At 38.9% G+C, this 16,519-nt stretch overlaps 1 protein-coding gene across 2 annotated transcripts in view; it reads right to left on the bottom strand.

Moving 5' to 3' along the window:
• Positions 1–16,519, bottom strand: part of DHX40 (DEAH-box helicase 40) — an 866,160-nt gene that overhangs the window by 824,056 nt on the left and 25,585 nt on the right. For both annotated transcript variants that reach the window (XM_044054528.1, XM_044054529.1), the window contains exon 2: positions 10,828–11,045. In XM_044054528.1, coding sequence (XP_043910463.1) covers positions 10,828–11,017 — 190 coding nt within the window. In that variant the 5' untranslated portion in view covers positions 11,018–11,045. The remainder of the gene's footprint in view (positions 1–10,827; positions 11,046–16,519) is intronic.

The raw sequence follows: 16,519 nt of genomic DNA, 5'->3' as shown, positions 1-16,519 counted from the left end.
GAGAGAGAGTGGGATTTTGGAAGCAGATCCTTAGGGAGAATATTAGCAGCCATACAGAATATTAGATATTAGATTCATAAAACAGCAGAAAATATTCTAAGAACTAAGTCAACACAAGAATTAGGAAAGGAAATTTTTCAAATACAGATAATTGCAAGCAGAGGCTCAGACAACATGCAAGAGGGGTATGGCATTAACTGGTGGAAGATGGCAAAGGTACCAAGGTATTTGGAAAAAATAATTAGAGAGAGAAAGGTAACAGAATGGGAAAAAGCCAAGAAGACATTTTGACTGTAGGCTAGAGATTGCCTTCCCTATCAAGGATTGCTATCAGAGTATAGGCAAAGAGAAGGGGATAAGGGAATACTAAATCAAAGACCAGGACTGATTGAGTTTTTAATCGAATCTAGAAAAGAAGCTTAGAAGGGCATATAAAATACTGCATGATATCTATAAGAATCAATCAAAGGAGGTCAAAAACAATATGGGAAAGGAAGATTAGAAACATAATTCATAAATAAACAAAAGTAGGACACATTTATGGTTCCCAAATATTCAACAAAATCTACAAGATTTAGGATTTTGGCCTGGAAGTATTCATACTGATACTTTTTTACTCCAAAATTACTTCAAATAATTTTTCCTCAGTAGACAGCAAATGCTGGAGGTGTAATGGGAAAGAAAGAAATAGCTGAGAGCAAATGTTCTCAGAGTGTAATGAGTTGCTAGACTTTAAACATTCCTACAGGGTACCCTGTCAAGAATACTGGGCAAGCAAAGGAGTGTAACAAAGGAAATTATTTTTTGAGCTATGAGACAGGATCTGAATTGCCTAGACATAGTAAGGCCTTTTTTAAGTTTAATTCTGGTGGCTGCCAAAAAAGCAATTACTAGAAAATGGAAATGAAAGTCTAAACCAACCATACTTGAAATACTGAATATTGTAACAGAGATAAAAGAACAAGAAATGCGATACTTAGAAAAGGGCACAAGTAAATTACATAGAAGAAAATGGAAATTGTGGGAACAATACATGCAGAAAAATATTTTGGAGGAGAAATGACATTTAAGAGAAGGCAGGAATTTAATAATTTAAGTAATGTTGGTTTGATTATAATGTGTATATAACAATATATATATATATATATATATATATATATATATATATATATATATATATATGTTTGTAAATGTGACCTTGTTAATATGGTTTGATTACTATATATATATATATATATATATATATATATATATATATATATGTGTGTGTGTGTGTGTGTGTGTGTGCAAGTCTGGCTATGTCACAAGTGATAATTCACTACTGGTGTTTTAAAAAGCTGACAATATCGCTGGGTGTTATTCCTCAGTTTCTTTTTTCACACTGGGAGAGATGAAATTAAGTTGTTGATCAGTGTGCAGCTATCTTGGAAATCCCACACACGTTGTACTTTTATCCCTCCTGAAACTGCTCCCCATGCAAAGCCCAAGGAGTTTGAGGAGACTGACTGATTTGGAAGAAGGGGAGACCCATATTTATGGATATTTGCTCTCTCCACCAAGTGATTTCTGTTTTGACAAACCTCAGCTCTGGGATTTGAAAAGACAAGGGATGCTGGCACTGGGAACAAAGATACTTCAGATACCTTTATATCTTTCTCATGAGAATCATAGATGCCATGAGACCCAAAATCCTGAGATATTCCCCGACAGTGACTGAAGTCTGAGTGGAAAACCATAGAAATAGATCTAGATGTAGATCTATTTTTTTTTTCATGTGGAAGAAAAGCTCTTTGACCTGATGTGTCTAGCTAACACCCCAAGAACACAATCCTGTGTGAATGAGTCCAAAAAGTCTTTTGAATGTTCTCTTGAAATTGCAGCTTGTGTAAGAGATCTCTCACCTAAGTTAAAGATGTCTGACACTTTAAAAAATACTATGTAAACATAAGAAAGTCATCTACATATGGAAAATTGTGAATATTACGTAGTCTGCAGTGAGCTATAACTGGAGCTAGAAACTTTGTGAACACTCTTGGTGCAGTGGATAGTCCAAGGGTAAGGTAAACAACTGACAATGTGATCCAGACCCAGAAAACCCTTAAGAAACACATGAAGTATGAACACATAGGGATGTGATGATAAGCATCTTTTAAACCAAGTGTTATCAGGAAACCTGAATGAAAGAGGAAAGGTAAAATTTATGAAGTAACATCATTTTGAACTTAAGCACTAAAAACAAACTAGTTTAGGGAAAAACATCCAGAACTGGTCTCCAAGAATTTTCTTTCTTTGGCATTAAAACATTCTTGAATAACAACCTTTCCCAACCTGGGAAGGAGGAACTGGTTCTGTCACTTTCCGGGACACCATGTGATAAAGGACAGGGGGAATAAAATAGTCTGATCTGGTGGATGAGGAATGACCCTCTGAAAAGGAGGACTTTCCTCCCACTGACATCTGTAATCTTGATGAATGAATTTCATAACTCATTTTTCTGAAATAACCTGTTGCCAAGTAGAAAAATGGAGATTGATACTTTCTGGAAGATAAAAGAGGCCTGGGTGGGCGGGGGTCACAAGGCTACTTGAATAGGCATTCAGACTTGTTGTGTCTTTGGTTTTGTGAGGTTTGAGACTTTCTGGGAACCCCCCTGCCATATCTTCTTTAACAAACGTTTACCTGAATTTTATTGAGGCTGTTTACTATGTTTGCTGCCAAAAAATGGATGAGAAGATAGGAAATCTCTTGGGCAATTTGGAAAAGAAGGGCTGAAAAATCTCAGAGATTCCCTGGATCAGCTTGCCCCTTTCATCACATTTTTTGATCACCTCAGAAGCAGATGGGCTAAACACTAAATGTGTATCCACGAGAAAATTTAAAATCTTATTTTTATCATCATGCAAACCTCCTCAAAACAGTAACAGTGGCCATAGCCCTGGAAGAAGTATCAAGAGATAAACAATAAACAGTGTGGCCTGTGCAATAGAAGAAGCCAAGTTATTTAAAATAGATGTTTTCCTCACAAGAAGAAACTGCAGATAAAACATTTCTCATACTTTCACAATTTGTCAAAACAAACTTTAACATATAAGCCTGCCAATACAAAATTCTGAAAAAAGTTGTAGAAGTATACAGTTTTTCGTCATACATATCACAATGATGTTCCCATTCTTATCAGAGAGAGTAGGATTAGAATTAACTAAGTACTTAGCAGCAGTGGGATCAACTAAAGCTATAACTGCTCTGGCAGGTTTTGGAACAGTCTATAAAAAATTAAAGGACTGTGTAACATTATACATCCTATCTGCTTTTTAGGGGCAGCTGGCTGAGGGATCAGCTAAAGCTATAACTGCTCTGGCAGGTTTTGGAACAGTCTATAAAAATTTAAAGGACTGTGTAACATTATACATCCTATCTGCCTTTTTATGGGCAGCTGGCTTACTATCAGGAAAATTGCAGGTAGTAGCATACACATCCTGTAAAGCAGACAGAACTGGAAGAGTGGATGTAGGTTCTGGAAAATCCTTCTTTAATAACTCATAGTATCTTCTGAGGGATTGAAAACTTCACTGTATTCCTTCACTGTATTCCCACTGAAAACACTAGTGCACTCTAGCAATTGTCTCAGAGAAGGACAAACCCCCTAAGGGACAATCAGAAACTGAGCTCTCCTTTGAGTCTGAATCAGAAACTTGAGGAGAAAATCCTGTATCCATCTCTGCATTTTCCTGTTCAGACTCAGAATTTTGAATCTCTTCAGGAAAAGAGGAATATCTCTTTTACCAAAAACTACTTTACAAGAAGGCTCAATAGCCTGAATTAAACAAAATGAACCAGAACCAGTAAACTACTACTATCCAAAGAAATCTGAGGAGGAGGAGTAGACACTTGATTGGTTTTCTGTTTCATTTTGACAGGCAAAATGGAGCCAGTTGTGTTATTAATGGCAGCAGATGCTTCCACAGGTATGGGCACAGCATTCTGACACAACAGGGAAACCTTCCCTGATCCCTCTCACAGGACCGACAAGAGTGGCTCTCTCTTGCCCACTGATGTATCTCACAACCACAGAGGGCATGGCTAACCTCCAGTCCATAGTGATTGTACATGTTACAAAAGAGGGGTCTGGGGTAAAAAAATGAGTGGTCTGAGTTACAACAAATGGCCACAGCAGAGTCACCCACCTGCAGCTGAGGGAAATTGCTAGCTTGCTGTGGTGGCGAAGGTGGCTTGCTTAACTTTTTCTTTTTGTGGCTGGAAGAAGGACCGACCAGTAGTCTGTGCCATGGTCAACTCAAAAATGGTGCCACTTTTCCCGGGAAGTCAAGCACTAATTGCCAGTAAACACTACCAGTCCACAAAAGTTACTTTTCTGACACACAAAAACATAGTAAAAAGAATTTTAAAACACTATGCCAGCCCCACAAAAGTAAAATAAACAAAATCTCTCCACAGAAAAAAATGTATTCAGTTACTCTACACTACTTTTAAACTGACAGAAAAAATGTGTACTCCATTTAAAAATACAATACAGTCTCGAGACAGTCCATTAAAACATAACACTCCTAACTTTAGAAGAACTTTCCTGAAGAGGAAAGTAATAAAACATCAACAAAATTAAGAAAGGGAACTTATTAGCTCAGCAAGGAAAGCACAAGCTGACTGTCGATCCTTGAAAGCCTCAAATGAGTGTATTGTTCGGCAGCAGTAAAGCTTTGAAGGGTTTCATGCCCAAACTTGTCTTTTAGTCATCACAGCTTGAGCTGCTTGACAGTGTGGGAGTGTGGAAGGTGCCCTGAAGCTTAGTAACCTGGTTGGCTATATCTTTGGCAGGATATAACCCATATTGCTAAGGCTAATGTATCAGTGATCAATGTGACGAACAAGTGGTTCACAGCAATGTCATGTTTAACAACATCCCAGAAGGAGAGGGGGTTCTTTATTTATTCCTGCTATGTGTATGCAGTAAAACTGTCACATATTAGTTTCAATATTAGGACTATGAGTATTTCATCTTGTATTGATTGCGATTCAAAGTTTCCTGTGGCCAGAAAGTTAACAGATACCATGAACAAAGGTGTAATAAATTCACTGAAAGTTATGTTTTCAAGTTTTGGAATTCCAGATATCGTAATATCAGATAACTATCCACAGTAGGCAAACGTGGATTTCAATTTCAACATCTGCATCAAGTGTACAGAGTATAATAGTTAAGGAGAGGGCAGTTCAGACTGTTAAGGATGTCATGAAGAAATCAAACAGTGTAAAAAGGGAATGTCACCTAGACTCACACTGACCTCTGTTAGAATACAGAAATAATCCACTACAAGGTGTAGGTCTATTGCCAGCTCATTTGGCAATGGGTCATAAATTTAAAAGTAGTAGTAGTAGTCCTACATCTACATTCTACTAATTCCTTAGTGTCAAATCCAAGTGAAAGAGACTGAACAAAACCATTTTAGACATAAATCTATTAAATTCTGCATTCAAAACAGCGGCCTTTACATTTCATTACATTTTATGATGGCAAAAGAAGATAAAAAGCTCATCTGTTCTGCTTTTTAAATGCTTTAACTTTCTGACTTTTCTCCATCCGCACTTTCCCCTTACATTTTTTTGCTGTCACATGTCTTCCAGAATGCCTTTCTGGATTCCCTCTCCATCATCCATTCCAGTGTTCCATTTCATGGGTCCAAAATTTTCTCTGTGAAAAAGTACTTTTGCAGATTTAGGGACTAGTGAGTCCCTATAATCTACTGCCTGCCTTGTCCTACCTCTGTCTCCCCATTCAGAATGACTGCTTCACATCTCTAGCTATCTCCCTTGTCTCTTCTGGTCTCATGTCAGAAGAGCTGTAACTCTTCCAGACTTTAACTTTATTCCTTCCCTTCCATTCAGTGGCTCTTTCTTGTAGCTTTCTTTGGAATCCTTCCAGCAGCCTGATGTAATTTTCCTTATGAAGCCTAGTTTTCATTAAAAGATGAAGAGAGTGAAAATACAACAGGATTCAAGTGAAAACAACCAGGGGGTATTGTTTTGAATCAATATGAGCATCTAAGGGAGGGAAACTATTTAGAAGAAACAGAAGAGATTAGTTCAAAATAATTATGTTTCATAGTGAGCATATGGACTAGAGAAATTGCGTTCATGATGTAGGGACGGATCTATCCAAACAGGTGCTCCAAGATGCATTTCCTAATGAAGATGTTATAGAGGAGAGCTCTGCTAAACTGCTGAGAGACTTGTCACCAGATGAAGTTAATGCACCATCATCGATACTGCAGACCGCAGAACCCCCTAAGCATTCACGTTTTAGAATGTGAAAATGTTTAAAATTTAACCAGAAATTGAGATACTACATGACTAAAATGCATCATAAAACCTGAAATGTGTTGCTGGATTGGATGTTATCCTAAGGAGTGAAAAGCTGCTGAGAAGTAATAGCTCAGTGTTTATTTAATGAAAATGACAGTTATTTAAAAGCAATTTCTATTTAATACACAAACACATCATCATCATCATCTTCTTTCGGCTGTTCCCATTAGGGGTCGCCACAGCGAATCACCTGTTTCCATTTCTTCCTGTCCTCTGCATCTTGCTCTGTCACACCAACCACCTGCATTGTCCTCTCTTACTACATCCATAAACCTTATCTTAGGCCTTCCTCTTTTCTTGTTACCTGGTAGCTTCATCCTTAGCATCTTTTTCCCAATATACTCAGCATCCCTCCTCAGCACATATCCAAACCAACTTAACCTTGCCTCTCTGGCTTTGTCTCCAAACCTTCCGACCTGGGCTGACCCTCTAATATACTTATTCCTAAATCCTGTCCAACTTCGTCACACCCAGTGCAAATCTTAACATCTTTAACTCTGCCACATCTAGCTCAAACTCCTGCCTTTTTGTCAATGCCACTGTCTCCAACCCATATAACATAGCTGGTCTCACTACCCTCTTGTAGACCTTCCCTTTCACTCTTACAGGTACTCATCTGTCACAAATCACTCCTGACACTCTTCTCCACCCACTACATCCTGCCTGTACTCTCTTCTTCACCTCTCTTCCACACTCACCGTTACTCTGAACTATTGACCCAAGCATTTAAACTCATCCACCTTCGCCACCTCTACTCCTTGCATCCTCAGCATTCCTCTATCCTCCCTCTCATTCACACACATATATTCTTGTCTTAGTCCTGCTGACCTTCATTCCTCTTCTCTCTAAAGCATATCTCCATCTCTCCAAGGTCTCCTCCACCTGTTCCATACTCTCACTAATGATCACAATGTCATCTGCAAACATCATAGTCCACGGGGACTCCAATCTGATCTCGTCTGTCAACCTGTCCATCACCATTGCAAATAAGAAAGAGCTCAGAGCTGATCCTTGATGTAACCCCACCTCCACCTTAAACGCATCCGTCACTCCCACCACAGACCTCACCGCTGTCACACTACCCTCGTACATATCCTGTACCACTCTTACATACTTCTCTGACACTCCTGACCTTCCTCATACAATACCACAACTCCTCTCTAGGCACCCTGTCATATGCTTTCCCTAAGTCTACAAAAACACAATGCAAAGCTTTCTGACATTCTCTGTACTTCTCCATCAACACTCTCAGAGCAAACATCGCATCTGTAGTGCTCTTTCCCGGCATGAAACCATACTGCTGATCACTAATCATCACGTCCCTTCTTAACCTAGCTTCCACTATTCTTTCCCATAACTTCACGCTGTGACTGATCAGTTTAATCCCTCTGTAGTTACTACAGCTCTGCACATCACCCTTATGCTTAAAAATCAGTACCAAAACATTTTTTCTCCATTCCTCAGGCATCCTCTCACTTTCCAAGATTTCATTAAACAATCTGGTTAAAAACTCCACTGCCATTTCACCTAAACACCTCCATGCTTCCACAGGTATGTCATCTGGGCCAACAGCCTTTCCATTCTTCATTCTCTTCATAGCTATCCTTACTTCCTCCTTGCTAATTCATTGTAATTCATGATTCACTATCCCTACATCATCCAACCTTCTCTCCCTCTCATTCTCTTCATTCATCAACTCCTCAAAGTACTCTTTCCATCTCCTCAACACATTCTCCTCTCTCGTGTATATATGGGATCACTACATAATCTCAAACTTTTGGAATACCGAATCCCAAAATCTCTAGACTGTGTAGCCAAAACCCCTAAATACCGAAAGACCAGAAGTGCAAAATTCAAAATCCCGATGTTCGAAGATATTGAAGTAGTGCTTCTGGTGTTGCGGTTTGTTTATGGATAGGTGGAAGTTCAGGTAAGTATCTATGTATAAGTGTGTTGGTTAGGGACTTTAGTGTGTGTCAGTGTGTGTTGTGACTGTGATGTGTGTGTGTGAGGGACTGTAAAATGTGTGGGTGTGAGTTTCCTTTGTGTGTCTGTGCGATCTCGGAGTTAGTATATTTAAGTAGGGGGTGTGGGGGGTGCAGGGGCATGCCCCCCGCTTATCTGTAGTGAAGGATTATATGTTTGATTGTGGGGGGCAGTTGTGTGCATGTGTGTGCTGTATATGTATTGTACGTTCGGGATTTTGAATTTCGCGGTTTTGCTCTTTCGGCATTTAGGGGTTTCGGCTATATAGTCACAAGATTTTGAAATTCAGTATTTCAAGATTATGTAGTGAATCTCTCTCTCTCTCTCTCTATATATATATATATATATATATATGTATATATATATGTATATATATATATATTTATAAAATATTTTATGCAATTTGCAGCACCTACTCCAAAAGATGGGTACATCTTTTGCTTTGGAAAAGAAGGGATGCAACACATGCATGAATAAATATCATCAAAATATTGGTGCCTTTGGTCTCATTCAGAGTCTCTTATGTGTACTGTGTTTTGATTTCCTGTACAGTAATTTGCAGCCTGAAAGGAAAGCAGATGAAGATGGCAACATTAAACCTCTCACCTTGTCTTGTTACACTTATTTCTGAATATCAAGAGTGTGTGTATGTGTGTGTGTGTGTGTGTGTGTGTGTGTGTGTGTGTGTGTTTGTGTGTGTCAAAAATACTCTTTATTCAGCTGTCTAATACAGATATGTCATTCATACATCACTGTGAGAACCTGAAAACCACTTCACCTGCGATGACCTTCCCTAAGCATCCCCCTTCATTCATTCAGGTTATCCCAGTGCCCCAATCGATCATCAGGTCTATCTGCTTCCCCTTCCACCCCTCTAGACTTCTCTAAGTGAGCTTGGGCAGTGTGGATTGTAAAGGTATTCTGGAGGCAATTCCACCAACTGCTTCTGTTGTGGATGTAGGGTTATTATGACTTACCCTCATTTCCCCACACCCCACTCCTGCATTCACTGACAACATCTGAGGGCAACTCCCTTCTGTGGACAACACCTACCCTCTGGGAATGTCTTTGATGAACATGTTTCACCCTGTCCTCTGGGCAGCTCTTGCAATTTACAGCTCATGTTTAGGGTACACAGGACCATCTCACACAGACAGAAAACTGAAGCTCAGATGTACAGAAAAAAATAGCTGATGTCAGAATAAAGAAGCTATACAGCTATATAGCTATCACATCCATCTAGTCAGTAAGCCAACTTCATGTATGTGTGTGCCGACTGTGCCCATCTATTCCAAGCAATATTAAATTTGCACAGTTTCAGTTGATCCATTCATTTAGAAAGCTCATCATACAGCTCCATGTAAAAACGTTTTATAGTATCTATTCTCAGTACTCCGTTTTCTAATAGTTATGACATATTTTTACTTTATTTTCTTTCTTATTCTGTTCAAGGCCATCCACCAATTTTCTCATTATTCAAAGTATCTAAGTCAGATTCTCCTTTCTATCTTTTCAATGGCATAAACACCCACTTTTCAACCTGTCAATAGCTGCAATACGGGATCCATCTCATAACCATGGTGAATGCATGAAACATGATTAACCCACTATATAAGGGAAGGACATTCCTCCAGATGCTCAGAACTGCAATACTGGATCCACCTCATAATCCTGGTAAATCTATGAAACATGGACAACCCATTATATAACACAAGGGCATTTAATCAAATGCCCAGCCTTTTCATTCACCACTCAACTATGACTACTAAATGCAATACCCATCTACTGCTCTTGAGTTGCATCTGGCTCCTGCAGTGACCCCATGAACTTCTGTCTTCATCCACAGAGTTTACTAGGCAAGTACAGAATGGAAGTGCATTGCCAGGCTTTTAGAATCACCATCCACCTACAGTCAGTCTTTGGGATGTGGATGGAAATCTGAGCACCGGAGAAAAGCCATCAGAACACAGGAAATACATGCAGACTCTGAAGAGAAGTTGCTCCATCTAAGAACCAAACTAAAGAACAATGCTACTCTCACTGAGCCACAAGGACACCTGAATAAATGTTCCAGTCATCAGCAATAACAAAAGACCACAAAATGCAGCAGCTTCACAAATCAGTCCCATTTATTTATTCATCCAAGCTGGAGGAATATAGTGATATTTGCATTTTCACAACTAGATTCTTATTATGCAACAGAAAGTGTGTTCACAGTATATCACACCAACAAGCAACAATAATGCCCAAATTCTCAAATTTGCATAATTTTATTTTTATTACCATTGCCCTTGTGGTTTTAAGTAACCTACAGACTAAAATAAAACCACTTTGCCAACTAAACTAACAGTGGTATAGGCATATTATTTTTTCAGAGATCATGTTTTAATGTGAAATTATTTACTGAAACTTGGACTCTATCCAACAACTGGAAAAGGACAAATAATATATCAGATATTGATTTACCTGCTTGATGTAGATACTGTGGAAGCTGAGTAGTTTTGCCACTTCCGGTCTCTCCAGTTATAATCAGAAACTGATTATCTTTAACTGCCTGTATCAGTTGCTTTCTGTATCTAGCAATGGGAAGCTGACTGCTGTCTGATGTCTGGCTGCTTGCTTTCCACTGGCAGTTCTTTTTCTCTGTTATATCCATTAGGCCAATGCAACAGGATTAAGCAACTCTGCAAAGAGATTTTAGCATAACCTAAGTTAATCATATCTAACAACCATCAAGGCATTTAACTAGCAAAACATATACGCAATGCCATGTGCTTTGCATGCTCAGAGAGCTTGACTAGTAATCGGCAAACCACAACAGGATCTGGGCTACATTGTAATGGTTCTCACAGCCATGAAGCCTATGAGACATGAGGCACATTTGACTGCTTATATATTCCGATACTATATTATAGTGACAGACTGAGGACCCCGTTACCTAATACTCACCACCTACTGGTGACAAATAGGTACATAATGAAAACTAGGATGGATCCTAGTCATCTGAGTCAGTTGGGTGGGCAAAAATGTTGAAATCAAAATCAAGACAATATATGATATAGGTTCATAGTTTGTTACTACACTAATAACCACTAGGGCCTTTTTAAGCCTAGCCATGCACCCCAACCCAATTTTGTCCTAGAGTACCTTGGGTGTCTATTAGGAGGGTGGTATGTTAGTAAGGAGGTGGCTAAGGATTTTGTGTGGAGGGGGGGTGTTAATTGGAGAATATATTACTTACTGATCACCTCTGTCCAGAGACATGGCAGTCAGCCTGGGGGTGAATTTGTGATTTTCCACCCAATGGTCTCATTTGAATAGGGTCAGTCAGGGATTAACTCTGCTTCACATGGATGGGGAGCCCATTCCATTATACAGGGATCCTTTGAATCACATATCTATCTCTCCAGCATGTTCTATATATGTCACAAGCAAATTTAAGATCCTTGGATCTAGTGTTTCTAGTACAGTTTGCTTTCCAGATGTGCAAAAGACCCATCAGGGCAGGATATGAGGATGCCATATAAGTCAGGCATAGATCGCTTCTCAGTAGCCTGTACGAGACTGAGTACAGAGTTAGGGCCTTTAGGTGATCTGTGTAGGACAGGGTATTCATGCCCTGGATTCTCCCGTTGAGCAACTTTTGTGAGTATTCCAACTGTTGCAAGTGTTAGGTTAGGTACATTATAAAAGGGGCACTGATAAAAACCGAGCAGAGTGGCACCGTAACTTCCTTGGACCTGGATGTCATACCCTTACACAGAAAATTTTCTTACTATCTTTGCCATGTCTTGGTCAAAGGTCAGATTACTATCCACATATGTTCCCAGATCCCTAACTACCAGGTCAACTCTTGGGGGTGTTTTATTCATGGAGTAATTAACTTGGGAGGGCAATTTGCCAAAGGGCATTATAATGCATTTCTTGGTATTGAGCCATTTGTCTGCATCAGACCCTCTAGCAAGTTGTTGGCGTCATGGGGGGGAATCTATGACAGCTCCCAATTTACAGCCATCTGTGAACTTGGTGAGTCAAAGGCCACTGACATTAGCCTTAACTTCTAAGAAGAAGATGAGAAACAGGTGTAGGCCCAGCACGGAGCCCTGAGATACTCTGCTGGTGACCAGTCTCTTGGTGGAGGTGCTTTCACCAAGCCTGACTTCTTGTATCCTGCCTGTGAGCCAACTAGCAATTCAACAAGTTATGTAGGGATTTATGCCAAGTTTGGAGAGTTTGTCAACAATGTCTGTGTGGGGCATTGTATCAAATGCCTTGGCCACGTCAAGGTATGCAGTATGCACTGTTTTACCCTCATCCATTACCCTGATGACCCTCTCAAAGAAATCAACCAGATTAAGTAGGTACAACCTTCCCTTAACAAAGACAAACTGGGATGGGTCCAGTGTCTGAAGTTTGCCAATGTCCTTGTTGATCATTTCCATGATAATCCATTCCACAGCTTTGCATATTAGACTTGTCAGACAGATGGTTTAATTTTGGCCATGACTTTTTTCTTTTGCTATACACCCTGTTGAGGTGAAAATTCTACCAGTGGAGTTTGTTTTTGGCGTTTCTTTTGGGCTTACTTCTGGTAGGTATGTCAGTTTTTCTGCAGCCATTTACATGTTTGTACATGGTTTGTGTGAATAATTCTGCATAAGTAGCTGTGGTCTCAGGGTTGGAGGAACCTTGAATTTTGACAAACTATCACTTAATAAGATGTAGTTTGCCAATAGTTGCTGTTACAGGTTTAACTGGATTTTCAAGTTTATTTTTTATTTCAAAGGAGAACGATTTGTGATCTGACCTCACTAGTGAGGACATGACGGGGGGCGGGATGGGGGTGCTACGCTTTCCTCTGTTGGTAAGTACTAGATCCAGTATGCTTGATACACTTGTTGAAGCACAAATTATCTGTTCCAGGGCATTTGTTAATAAAGTACAGAAAGTATTGTGCCTGAGTTTGAGGCAGTGTATGTTTCTCAGTCTATAAAAGGGTAGTTAAAGTCATCCAAGAACAGTGTATTTGGTTGGATGGTGAATTCATCTAATAGGTCTAGGTAAGAGTTGTAAGACTCTTGGGGTATATACAGTTAACTGAATAAAAATGGCAGCATACATTGCAGAAATCATGAAAAACAATTGTGTTTATAATGATAGATAAATGAAAATCCACAGATGAAAAGTTCAAAGCATCAAGTTGAGATATTGTATGACAATATGGATTACTACCAAATAAATACTCAAATCTAGTAGTTTTCTGTAATTTACAGTACTGAGCAAATCTACTCACTAGTTTTGATCAGATGCTATTTTCCATCTGAAATACGATTAGTTTAACATTATCAATATGTAAATAAATTAGTTTTAAAACTGCTGTACTTTTACCATACAAATACTTAATGCTCAAGTATATTCACATTTTCAGTTTTCTTTCTTTACTGCTTATTTCATCTTTCAGACCTACATTATTCTTTAAACTGGATCCAAGAATATTTACCAGTCAGTCAAAACACATGGACTTTAATGCTTTCTGTTTTAAACAAATTAGTCCTAGCAAAATACAATAATACTTTCTAGAGTACCTGTTTCAGCATGTGGCTGCATTCTTTTGAATTATCTACTTAGCTACACAACTACTTATAAACTGCTTTGTTTCCCTAAACCTTTGCAGTTAGTCTGCTTTTTTGGTTTAGTGGAATTGATCTTTAAATTTTTTAGGTAGCCTGGATTTCAAAAACTGCACATGGCTACTTGAATCAAATTCAACAATACTCAGTATGGTGTCTTGATGTACATACTGTGATTATGTGAAGCCTTGGTAAATCAATCTAAGCTTAAAAAGAATTAAACAAAATGAGAAGTTTTGTTTACAGTTTGGGGTGTGCTCTTAGACAAACATCTACCTGCACTTTCTCACTTTTTCAGTATATCAGATCATAATAGCATATATTTAAGTCAAAACATTAGATGCTATATTACATATCATTAATATAATTTGAATCAATCATCTTACTCTGTAAATATATATCTTAAACTAATGTCTTTTGCAGACACGTGACAATACTTTTATTCAACTTCATTTAAGTGCTTAATATGCAAATAAAACTATTTCAACATACACTGTACACAGTTTAACATTAAAGAAAGGTAACTGTGTTTTTATGGAGGGGCATAAGCTACCAGGAGTGGCTGCATTCTCCTTAGAGGTGATCTATGGCTTGCTTTTCTGGGCATTATGGGTCAGGCAGTCCAATACATCTTATATCACAACAAATCAGACAGTCCAGTGAACACTAGGACCAGAGTTGTGAACCTGCTTAAAAAATAAATAAATCACAGTGGAGAGAGATAGGTTCATCATACAATGAATACCCCTTCATTAGAACAAACTTCCACTACAGATCAAGCAGTGTGGCACACTATCCTCCTTTAAAAAGTAGTTGGACAATTGGATCAATAATCACAAATTCTTCCCTGGCTTGACTGGCCTATCTCTCCTTCAAAAGGTTTGGTAAGGTCTAACTGAGGGTACTGGCAAGATGTACATGGCCACATGGCAAAGTTGCATTGTAGTTTCAATGATTCTATGTGCCTCTTACAGTACAATGTATTTAAAGGGAGAGTCCACCCTCACCTGCAGTTTAATTCAACCCTGCATTTTCTTTCCACCCTACAACATGGTTACACGTATGGTTTACTTAAAAGAAAACAGTCTGTTTTTTTCCCTTTCTTTGTCTTGGAATCAAAAGAAGGGAAAGTCCATCCACTTTTATATTTTTAAGCTTAACCTCTTGCATGCTTTGGCAGAGGAATTTGTTTGTGACTGCATGACATACCACGCACAAAGGGAATTCTGAAGTTTTTCATATCAGGTACTGCCCACAGTCTTATACAGGCAGTCCTCAGTCTTGCTGATGTCAAATTCCACTGTAAAAATGTATTTATGTATTTATTTCCAGTTTGATTACTGGGGAAGGCCACTGGGCCCAGATAGCCCGTTTTCAGTGGAGGTTCACGGAGAAAAACTCTATGAAACTGATTACAGTAAAGATAGCAGTCCAATAAAAATAAAAGTACAAGTACAAATACATATCAAATAATACAAAGCGTGAGCAATATTGCCCATAGTGGAAAAATATCGTGCAGGTACAGTTTAACAAATTCACACAGTTAAAGTCAAAAGTTATTTACAGAGTATGATAGATTGCATGGGAATTAGCTACAGAAGGTTATAGCCAGCTATAAGGTTCTTAGGAACTCAGGAGGATACCCTCCCAGGGACTTTTGTTAGAGAGTTCTAGGTAGGGAGAATGCAGTTACATTTCGATCTGGAGGAGAGGTAGGTGTAAAGCTGAGTTTTGAAGCTGATTGTGTTAGACATTGTCCTTAGTGTGGAAGGGAGAGAGTTCCATTTCTTATCTAAGGAGAAGGAGAGGAGAAGTTGTCCAGCAGGACATTTAGCTTTGTGGACAGTAATTAAGTTTTGGTGTTCAGATCTGAGAGTTCTATTTGGGGTGTATGGGGGAAGGATGTTAGTTAAAGCGGGGCATTTGGTTGGATTAAATATTAGTTTATGTGCTATAGTGAGCTGGAGGAAGTCCAGGTAATTTGTGAATTATAACCAGTTGAGGGATTGGAGGGTAACACAGTGATGAGTGGAGTGTTTGGCTTTGGTGGCAAATTTAGAAATTTTATCAGCTTTCAAGTTTGGAAGTGATAGAAGAAGATAGGTTAGTTAGTAGCAGGGAACCGTAGAAAAGGGAGGGAAGGAGGTAAGAGGAGGCCAGAGTATGCCTGGTATAAGTAGAGAGGAAGTGGTTGTTCCTGTACAGCAAACCTAGTTTTTGGTGGGTTTTCTTTATATTTTGCTGAATATGGATGTCGAACTTGAGGTGTTTGTCTATAGTTACACCGAGTAGTTTGGTAAAGGGAACAATTTCCATCGGAGAATTGCTTTGGCTAAGGACTTGGAAGGAATTTTTATCAAAAGAGAAAGATTTTGAGGGTGTGAATAGTAGTATTTTAGATTTGTTAGCATTGAGAGAAAGGTGATTTTGGCGCATCCAGATCTCAGTAGTTGAGAAGGCAGTCTGAGTTTTAGATAGGAGTTCAGGGAGGTTAGAGGCAGAGCAGACAAGTGTAGAGTCATCTGCAT

This window comes from Protopterus annectens, chromosome 13.part0 (genome assembly GCF_019279795.1).
Source record: "Protopterus annectens isolate FY-2018-M chromosome 13.part0, PAN1.0, whole genome shotgun sequence".
In the NCBI taxonomy this organism is placed as follows: Eukaryota; Metazoa; Chordata; order Ceratodontiformes; family Protopteridae; genus Protopterus; species Protopterus annectens.
The sequence above is the reverse complement of the archived record's forward strand: the minus strand, read 5'-3'. Positions and strand labels throughout refer to the sequence as shown.